At 45.7% G+C, this 10,592-nt stretch overlaps 1 protein-coding gene across 1 annotated transcript; it reads right to left on the bottom strand.

The window, feature by feature from the left end:
• Positions 1-3,176: 3,176 nt before the first annotated feature.
• LOC123114131 (uncharacterized) lies at positions 3,177-5,145 on the bottom strand. Its single transcript, XM_044535498.1, has 2 exons — positions 4,762-5,145; positions 3,177-4,336 (listed from the first exon to the last, which is right to left on the bottom strand). Exons 1-2 carry the CDS (start codon positions 5,011-5,013, stop codon positions 3,374-3,376), a joined length of 1,215 nt encoding a protein of 404 aa, XP_044391433.1. The 5' UTR covers positions 5,014-5,145; the 3' UTR covers positions 3,177-3,373.
• Between the last annotated feature and the right edge of the window lie 5,447 nt (positions 5,146-10,592).

Genomic DNA, 10,592 nt, shown 5'->3' on the forward strand with positions numbered 1-10,592 from the left:
TCCCCTCCCCCACCAAGCCTTTTATAGCCCAATGTGCGAGTTGAAACAAAAAATTCCTCCCACATAAAAACATCATCTCCTGAATCTCTATCTTTTCATGTCGGCGATTGAGTGGCAAGTGGCTAGTGAAGCGACTGCCAGACGTCGAACTCATCCACCCCGTTCCATGGGAAAACCAAAGAGGATCAAGGCCAAGACCTACTTCCATGGGTTTCCCTCGAACAATTTGAAACCATGGACTAGTGTTACCAACTGAATGACAACGGGGAAACGAAACAAGGGTAGATCTATGACTTAGAACAGAGCTCACATACCTAAAATCCGACATCACTAGCTTCTAAGGAATTTGAGCCCATTTGTGTTTCAGATAACTCGCAACAACATCCAATCTCGATCTTTCCTCCTTCAACTCGTCCTTCCCAGCTTGCTTCTTAGGACAATTCAACGCATCCCCAAAGGTGACCAAATAAGAATTTGGATACTCCTGATCAACCTCACGCCCAAAATCACCCCCTGGTCGAACACCATCAAGGGATTCATGTGCATCTCCACCTCCATGGCCATAGGACTTGCATTGGTGGAAACTAGCACCCGTTTTTTAGGAACATCTAGCGAGACACATGGCTTCTTCCCACGATTAAATGGCAGGCCAACTCTGGCGCCAAGCAAGCCGCATACTCCCCTCGATACCTTGCTGGTTCTGATGACAGAAAAGACAGGTGATCAACTGGTTTTGGAAGAAGCGAAACACTAGTCGGAGACAACCCCACGACGCATTCCTACCTCCCCTTGCAATGACGATCCTCAAATTTTGCCTCCTACTTCCCCTAGAGGATGAAACCCATCGGTGGCAAAGGAGGGGACCACAACATCCATGCCCTCTCTGAAGTTGTGCCCTCGAAGTAGACCCGCCTTCCTTCTCTCGATCCTCTTGATCTTGACAGACATGAGCATAACTCTCCCTTGTAAATCTCTAGATCGGATCTTCCTCCATCGCATGCAATGCCTCCTTCCACTCCCGCAGGCACTGGGTCCATGAGAAGGAATCGTAAAGTCTTGCAGCCCTCTCCAACCGCTGCTCTCTCATCACCTTTAGTACCTCCCGCAACATCGAACAAATCAACTGCAAACGAAGGGGAGTGGCATCTGCGGCGGCTCCAACTCCTGCCATGCAAGGAAGGGGGAGATCCTAGTCTTGTAGATCTGCATCGGCGAGGAGGCATATGGATGGCTAAGGGAAGCGGTGGAGGTAGCGGCGGCAGGAGCGACGACGATGCGGCGATGGGAGGTCACAAGAGAGTGGGTCATGGGAGTTGTATACCACTCGCGAGAGGGGTGGAGGGAATGTAAGATTTAGAATATAGGTTTTGTCTATGTCCTTTCAAAGCAAAGTAATTTTTTTGATCAAACTATGTCTCCTTATTTTAACCTCCCCAATGCTGCAACAAAAGTTGTTCTCTATGCTTCGATTGGGAATAATAAAGACCAATCAATAAAGTCAAGGATGCGATTTTTAATGATACTTTATCTACGCCCATGTGCTTCATTCATGCCAAGGAATGCATGGTGCTAGAAACCTAGTTCTTCCAAGGAATGCATGGTAAAGAAAGGACACCAAAAATGAATATATGGGTTCTTAGGCAAAGTAAAAAGTAGCAGGAAGTGCAGGGAAGCATGGAAGCAACATAATTGGTATTTAGAGAAATAGTTTGTAACACTAGATGAATAGTATGTCATACATTGTGAGATATACTTTGCATGCTAAACTGACAATTCAAGGCATAATCCACTGTTCAGTTTGTGAAGAAGACTAATCCGGTCGCTCTAGGTGAAAGTTCAACTTAACAGTCTCCACTAAAAACTCTGGTATATCAAAACATTGTTTGGATTAGTTGACAAATTTATGTGCCTCGAGATATGGTGGGGGATTGTTGGATTATAGATGGGCTTTGGCCCATATAAGACAATAATTCCTGGTTAATCTCTAAGGACCATTTAGGTACATGGCAAGTTGTGGAAAGTTTAGTACCATACTGCTATAGTAGTAAGAGTGAGACCCTTTATAAGGGTTACTCTACCACATTCCATTGGGAGATTGGGAAGAGGAGTTGCACACGCGCGCGCTCCTCCTCCTCCGTCGGCCGCCTCGCCTCGTCATGTGCACGCAACGGGTTGTGAGAATGAGCCAAGCCGTGCCTTATTTTTGTCGGATGTGGCAGAGAACACCCACCCCAAGGTCGCGCTCGCTGCGCAGCGCCTCGTCCAGCAGGATCGACCAAGTCACCCACGTCTACGAACAAATCGTCTATGAGAACAACCACGCGGCAAGAAACGGCACCAAGATGATGGCATTCGTCCGCCGCAGACAGCATTGTTCAAAAGCACATCCACCTAGCCGCAACCAGCACCGGCAAGTAAAACGAAAAAGACAATGGATACACCTTCCCGCTGGCAGTTCGCTTACCTGCGTAAGAGAGGTGGCATCGGCATGCCTGCCATTTTGGGTGTCCAGCGGGGGTAATGGCCATTTCTCCATTCAAGGGTAGCTTCGTGCAGGGTTGCGCCCCTTGTTGCTACTGATATTGTAAAAAAAAGAAATCTATGAGAACCCATTCTTTGGGGCGAACCAAACAGAGCTCTTGATGATTTTCAAACTACAATCAATTTTTTGGGCGAAAGGGTCTTTAACACAAAGAAAAAAAAATATTCGCTGCAAATTTGCAACATGAAAGAGCTAATGCCACCCAAAGTTTCTACCATTCGCAAAAAAAGAAGCAACCAACTTGAAGAACGTATGAAGAGATTGAGAAGCACGAAGTCACCACACACTAGTCGATGACAGAAACATAGTCTCCTACTATAAGAACATTGCCTGAAAGGAAAATGCAAGAAGTTCTTTCGCAGTGAATGCTGTTGGCGGCGCCAACCAACAGATATTGGGAGCTGCTAGGTTTTTCTGTACCGACGCCTCTGGCAGTACTTTTCAAGCACGGTACAAAGATTGACAGTGTAATTGTACATTCAGGAGCTAGCAGTCGCGCATCAATTGGGAGATCGGGTATATAAGCAGGTAACCAGTATGTATTGTAGAGCATTCAGGCACGCACTGCTGGACTGAATTTGGCGCATCTACTCGACGCAGCAGCGAATTGAATCACAGCAAAAAAAACAGTGGCTGCATCTCACCCATGACGATTAAACGACACCTTTTAAGACATTAATTCAGTTCGATCTAACGGCCAGCACTCCCAGTTAAAACAGTACAATCCACACACACAAAAGATGCTACAAACAGTTTGTGTACCTTGCAACTCAGCACCAAAACTGGAGCAGACTAAGCTGAGCTAACTACTAAACCAATGAGAAACAGGCACTACGACATCATCAGTGACTTGAGCGACCGGGCTTTCACAGGCTTCCTCCACCTCTTCTTGAACGGGCCCTTCCTCTTGGTGTCGCGGGGTTGTTCGCCATTGCAGCCAAGCGCTTCGTCATCGCTGCTCTCCTCGTCCCAGCCTGCGATCCCGGTGGTGCCGTCGTTTCCCGTAGGCTTGTCGACCACACGTGCTGATGTCCGTGCCTCTTGATGGTCTGTCTCATCAGCTTGTGCCTGACCTGCACTAAAATTAAGTTCCATTTCAGGCTGTGGCTCCTCTTTCGGTGGTTTAGCAGCCACTGAAAATTCCGGCACGACATCATCACCGCTCTCCTTGTCACACGCCGACATCCCAGCAGTGCCAGGCTCGTCGACAATGTTTGCTGATGGCAAGAGCACCACTTGATGGTCGGTTTCATTCGCTGCTTGTACCTGACCTGCACTAAAATCAAGTTGCATTTTGTCTGGTGCCTCCTCTTTCAGTGGCTCAGCAGGCAGTGGAAGTTCCGGCACACTGTCGCTGCTTGACGTGCGGCGCCTCTTGGTGCCCGGGCCGAACCCTGCATAGTAGTAGAACCCCTCACCCAGGTCAATGTCTGGCCTCTTCCTACGTGGCTTGTCGCCGGCAGGGAGCTTCTGATCTGAGTGGTACGAGCAGTACAAGTTGGGCTCACTCACGGGCCGCCGACAGCACCACCTCTTGCCGTCATTCTTCCTGCACGTCCACACTCCTTTCTTCACTTTGAGCCCCTTATTCTTCTTCTGCTTGCTCTGATTCTTCATGCTCTCCATCTTTTCCGCAGCTTTGTGCAGTTTCAAGATGACCCCGTCAACCATATCTACGGCCAAGTCTTCCTCCTCCTTGATGGAGCCGGCAGGCATGGTGATGCCTGCTGGGAAAAGCCAGCAACCTCGCCAGGAAACACTCATGAAACTAGTCTCCACGAAGAGCTTCTCCACCTGAATGAGATGGTAATTCGGGAAATACACGTCAACGAACGAAAAGTGCTAGCCGCTACTGCTATTGCTGAAGTGAAATGGGGGGCGGCCGGGCGGTAGGTAGGGCTTGCGACCGACGGAGGACCTTGCAGCCCGATTAGCCGCCGCGCCGCCGCCAGCCGGTCAGATACTACCGCGAGGGAGCTAACTGACGCGCCCTAGGCGGCTAGACCTCGACGCGGTTCCACGCGCGCGCGGGGGGACGGAACCCTAGAAACATGCCCCAGACCGAAAGGGAACCTCCGCGGAGGAGAGCAAGGTAGCGAGGGGGGCATGGCGGCATGCTAGCTACTACACAGCGGCGCGGGAATGCGCAATACGCGGCCAGGCAGGAGAGCGAGGAGCGAGGAGCGAGGGGGTGGGGTGGGGTGGGGTGACGAAATTACCTGGGGATCCGAGAGGTCGAGCTGCGCCATGAGGTCCCATGGCGACCGGCTGAGCTCGCAGCAGGGCTCCCCGCCGGAGGAGGTCTTGGGCCCCACGAACCCGGCGCCGGATTCGTGGGCTGGGGCTGGCGGCGGGGGCGGGGGCGGGGGCGGCTCCAATCGGGGGAGCTCGAATCGGGGCGGCTCCGGCTTCGGGCAGGAGGAGGCGGCGGTAGAGCCCAGCAGGCGGGAGGCGGACCTGCGGATCCGCATGGCGGCCGGGGAGGGGCGGAGGGATCTGGAGGGATGGCTAGCGAGGTAGGGTTTGAGATTTGTGAGGCAGTAAACACTAAACAGGAAGGTGGATGTCGAAACGAGACGAGGCCGCAGGACGGAGAGACGACTAGTGTGAGCACGAGCTGGGGCCCACTCGTCAGTGAAGCCGCCAAGTGAGTGGTGGCACGTCTACGGCCTGAACTTTATGCTCACGGCAAGCTAGTGTGCCGTGGTTGTGCTTCGAATCATATATACTTCCTCTGTTCTTAAATATAATTTTTTTAGATATTTTTATATGAACTACGTACAAAGTAAAATGGATGAATCTACACTCTAAAATATGTTTATATACGACATTGAAGCCTCTAAATAAAAGGACTTATATTAAGAAGCGGAGGGAGTAGTTTTAAAGAGAGAAAATCTCACCCCACAGTCACTAAACTTGCGCTGGAACTCATTTTAGTATATGTGTTTCGAAATACCTCAAATACGGACCCTAAACTTGTCAAAGGAACTCACCACGGTCCCAAATACAATTTTATGTATGTATGTCCTGGTTTGGCACCGGCCCACTCGATCCACCAGCGTTGACTGGACACATCGTCGGAACAAATATTAATACTTAGACATTCGAGGGTATTTATTTTTGCAAATTCGACAAAACTAAAACCCTAGTGACCAGACCACACCCCTCTTCTCCATCACCCTCTCCCCCTCACTTTCCCCTTCCCTATTTCTTTGTGGCTGCCGAGGTGGTCACCTGCACCTCATCGGCGGGAGCGAGCGTAGCGACGGCGCCATGAGCTCTTCGTCGGATGCAGAGCCACCGCCATCTGCGCCATTTGGGAGGGGCTTTCGTGACGTTCCTCCCGCTCCCAAGCGTCGTCTGCCTGATACGTCATGTCCCCTATACGGTACGTCGTCATCGCTGCCTCCTTCTATGCTTGATACGTCTCTTTCTTCTTCGGGAATGACTGCGGGTAGGGTTCAATTGCACAATCGTGTTAGGGTTTGGGCTCCTTCTCCCTTTTTGCCACGGGTTGAGGGGGTGCATGGTAGGGTTTTAGCTGTGGCATTCAAATTAGTGGTCCAGCTAAATTACGGTTACATGGGGGGGTTTGCAGGTGAAAACGGAGGGATGTTGTGGTGAAATCCAAGGGTATGACAACTAGGCCAAAAATGCTTGCTTTACTATTTTCTTGGTGCCCTTGTGTTGATCATATGACCTTTTGTTTATCATATGCCCTTGTGTTTGTTAGATGCGCCCAAAAATCCATGCTTTTGGATGTGAGAGATCATATATTTGTTTAGTGGAGGTCCAAAAAACCATGTTTTTGGTCCAATAACTTGTCCAATTTTTTCGAAATTTAGTACTGTCTGAACCTGCCTGAATCTTGTGTGAACATTGTCACTTTGCTTGTTTGAACATTAACACTTTGCTTTTTTGTAGGACCCCCTAAACAACCACTTCTTTGTTGAGGTCATACATGGTGCCTATTTCCTTTGTGCAGGCAATTTCCTTTGTGCAGGCAAGCGTAGGGGTTACCACAAAGGCCATTCCATTTGGTTTGACTATTGTGACATAGATAATTGGACATGTAATGTTTTTGGCAGTTTAGTGGACTAAATTGGGTATGTGTTTTTGGGCAGGATTAGGGTGTACTGGTGTGTTCCTCGATTGACAGTATATAAGAATGGATTAAGAGTGATTAAGATAGGGGGCAATAGTATGACAGAAAACATGAAGGATTGTGCTCTTAATGGGAATCAATTCTAGTAGTTATTTCTTGATCACAATGAGAGCATGAGATCATTTGTTTCTCCTGTTCTTATTCATTTTGATGATGAAGGACCTTAAGTGGTCAAATTCAGTGGCATTAGAGCAAATTAGGAGCAAGTGCTAGAAGACCAGACTGAGCAAGTGCAAGTGGAGTAGGCTGAGCAAGATCAAGAGGATGAGGTAGAGCAAGGTCAAGTTGAAGATGCACTATCAAATAGTGTGGAAGAGTCAGAAGGCGAGTACATACCAGGACCACCTCAACCAGGAGAGTATGTCCATACATTTCAGTTGAGTATAGGGGGGAGAAAAATCTGTAGGGTTCTGAACATGGATGCAGCAAATGCAGTTGATGATGCAAGAATTCATTCTTTAGATGAGGATTAAAATTCATAGCTTGTTGACTCAGATATTGATCTACAAAATGGGGATGATGACTTGTTTAAAATAAATGTTGAATATGAGAAAGGTAAAGCAGCCCAAGAAGAACCTGATGATCCTACTGAAGATGGGGACATGTATTTGCTTGATTATGATGAAGATTATGAGAAGCTGAATTTCAAATCTTTTAGAGAATAAGACTTGAGTAAACCAAGCTTCCAAGTTGGTCAGACCTTTGGAACTGTTCAGTTACTGAGGAAATCTATCAAAGAGTGCAGCTATCAAAAAAAAGTTGACATTAGGTTTCCCAGGGATGATAGGAGAAGACTGAAGACCATCTGTGAAGATGGGTGCCCTTGTTCTTTGTGTGCATCATTTGATAGAAGAACCACGTGCTTCATCATAACGAAATACAACCCACAACATACATGCATAAAGAAATGGAGTGTTAGGTCTTGCACTGCTCGCTTTATGACTCAAAAGTATGTTGATTCTTTCAGAGCTGATGAAATCATGAACATGAAGAACTTTTCAAGGGTATTTCAGAAGGATTGGAACATGATAGCATCAAGGAGCAAACTGAGAAGGGCCAAGAGACTAGTGAAGAAATTCATTTAAGGAGATGCGTAAGAGTAGTACAATAACATGTAGTATTATGCATAGGAATTCAAAAGATCAATCAGAGGCAACTCTTTCTATGTGGTTGTCAATGATGGCATATTTGGAAGTTGTTATTTCTCTCTCGATGCCTGCAAAAGATGTTTCATGCAAACCTATAGGCCTGTCATATGTTTAGATGTCTGCCACTTAAAGACCAAGTATGGAGGTGTTCTGCTGTGTGCTATTGGGATGGATCCCGATAGCTGCATTTACCCTCTAGCATTTGCAGTTGCGGAGGTTGAGAACACTGACACATGGAAATGGTTTCTTTCAAATCTGAAATGTGACTTTGGAATATTTACATAGAGCCATGGACTATACTGTCAGACAAACAAAAGGGGCTCATCAAGGGATTGAAACAACACTTTCCTGATGCAGGACAGGGACACTATGTGAGACATATATGGCAAAATTTTCAGCAAACACACAAAGGAGATGTACTTAAGAATCAGCTATGGAAGTGTGCAAGAAGCACAACAACACAATTGTGGGATGCAAGCATGGTGGAAATGAGGCCATCAGCTTAGAAGCCTACACATGGCTTGAGCAACTCCCACCAAACACTTGGGTTAGGGGGTTCAAAAGAGATTTCCCCAAGTGTGAATCCTTGTGAACAACAATTGTGAGGTTTCCAATAAATATATTCTTGAAGCTAGGGAGTTGCATATCATATCAAAACCCACCTCATGGTCAGATTCTACAACAAAAGAAAAGAGGCACAAACATGGCCTAGCTTAATATGCAAGAAGCACAAGAACACAAATGTGGAAGTGGCCTCACGGGCGAAACATGTCACACCCATCCTCATCGATGTGCCCGCAGCGGTGCACGATGAGTTCGAGCCTGCCATCCCTTTGCCCGTCGAGGAGCCCATCACCATCTCTGACGACGAGTCCGAACAAGGTTCAGATCATTCTGAAGAACCCCTTCGCTCCAGCATCTACTCCAGTAGTTGTTGCGGTCCAAGTTAAAGAAGAGGTTGTGCATGTGGAAGAATCGCTGGTTGTCAAGAAGGTGAAGAAGGAGCCTACTACGCGCTTGATGATATTGAAGAAGGACTGAAAAGGAATGGTTGATAATGCAGAAGAAGTTGTAGCAGTTAGGTATGTTGTTATATGAATTTAGCATATACGTTAGTAAGTAATGCAGTTAGGTATGTTGTATATATTCTGCATATAAGTTATTGTAGTCTGATGATCTGAAGATGTTCAGGTATGCTTTATAAGTCAGCATATAAGTTAAGTTAGCTTGGATTGAAACATGCAAGTGATGCATGAACTAAAGATGTTTATGTTATATGATGCTATTTGTGATGTTTATGGTTTATGTTGAGTTAAGTTAAGTTAAGTTATTTGTACTATACTATTTATTCTCAAGAGAATAACTTGCCAAAAAAGCCATAAGTCAAAAGAAGAATCATGCATTCTTTCCAAAAATAGCAACTACCAAAAATGCAACATATGCAAAAAATTACCAAATTGGTTGATCTAAACCTTTTCAGTTAAACTGACTGAATTTAGGTACAGCAAAATTGATTTGTACCTAAAAGGACTGCTTAACTTTTTGCACTGTTCACATTTTCTAAATTTGCAAATTACCAAATCCACTCTGCTTTTTCAGTTAAATTGACTGAATTTAGGTACAATTAAATTTACTATACCTAAATTGACAGAACTTTCCAAACTATTGGCATTTTCTGAACTTGCAAATTACCAAATTGACTGAACTTTTTTAGTTAAATTGACTGAATTTAGGTGCAGTAAAATTGACTATAACTAAATTGATGGAGCTGACTTAATTGACTGCAATATTTGAATTTAGGCACACGAATGACAACACCAACTATACTTAATCAGTACTGCAATTTTATTACACAAGTCTATCAAATTAAGTGCTACAATTCTGGCAGCATTACAACAAGTACAACAATATAGCATCACTCAAATTCATCCAGGATCCCCTTAAGCTTCCTTATCTTGTCCTTACTGGCCTCCTTCTATTTGAAATGACTAGCAATAGTGTACTCAAGATTCCTTTTCTCTTGCTTTAACATATTCCTTTCTTCCATCAAACTGTCCCTCTTTTGCATCATCTGGTCCATATCTTTCTCTCCCTTAGCCCTCAACACTTGATGGATGTTTGTGGCTGATTTGTCGGCCATGTTCTTCTTCTCAAGCTCTTGCTTTAGGTCATGTAGAGCAAGTTGTGTGTTGCCTAATTCGGCCATCGCATGCTCCTTTTTAGCCACTATCTTAGCAAAAACAAGTTTATATGAACTAAGCTCATTTTCCATCTTTTCTTCTCTCCCAAAATCTTCCAAGTTTTCTTCAACATTCACTACATTTTGTCTGAGCCTCTATTTCATCTCCTCATCATACATGCTCCAGATCCTAGCTAGACTCATATTCAAAGGGGCAGGCCATTCAGGGTTAACCCACTCCATATAGTTGCATTTAAGTCCTTGCTATCAAGAAAGGAAAGTACAGATCAACCTAAACTAGAAACAATATTCTTGTAACCAAACTAAACTGAAGAGGCACATTACGAAACCAAATAATCCCAAAACACTTAGGCGCATTGCATTAACTTCCACCTCGTTTCTTGTTTCTTGACATGAATAAAGGAATCAACCAATAAGAGATGTGAGACGTGTATGCTTTCAATGACTTGAGACTACCTAGAAAGGCATGCAGTGGTCAGTTCATTGCATGCAATGGAATTAGTTAGCAAATAAACATTAAGGTCTCTTGTCCCCCCC

Source organism: Triticum aestivum, chromosome 5B, assembly GCF_018294505.1.
Source record: "Triticum aestivum cultivar Chinese Spring chromosome 5B, IWGSC CS RefSeq v2.1, whole genome shotgun sequence".
Classification (NCBI taxonomy): domain Eukaryota; kingdom Viridiplantae; phylum Streptophyta; class Magnoliopsida; order Poales; family Poaceae; genus Triticum; species Triticum aestivum.

What these genes read in the sequence shown, in the direction of transcription:
- LOC123114131 (XM_044535498.1), bottom strand. Translation starts at nt 5,013, where the DNA reads ATGCGGATCCGCAGGTCCGCCTCCCGCCTGCTGGGCTCTACCGCCGCC. An exon ending in TCGACCTCTCGGATCCCCAG is followed by an intron (nt 4,337 to 4,761) that starts GTAATTTCGTCA and finishes CATCTCATTCAG; the next exon opens with GTGGAGAAGCTCTTCGTGGA.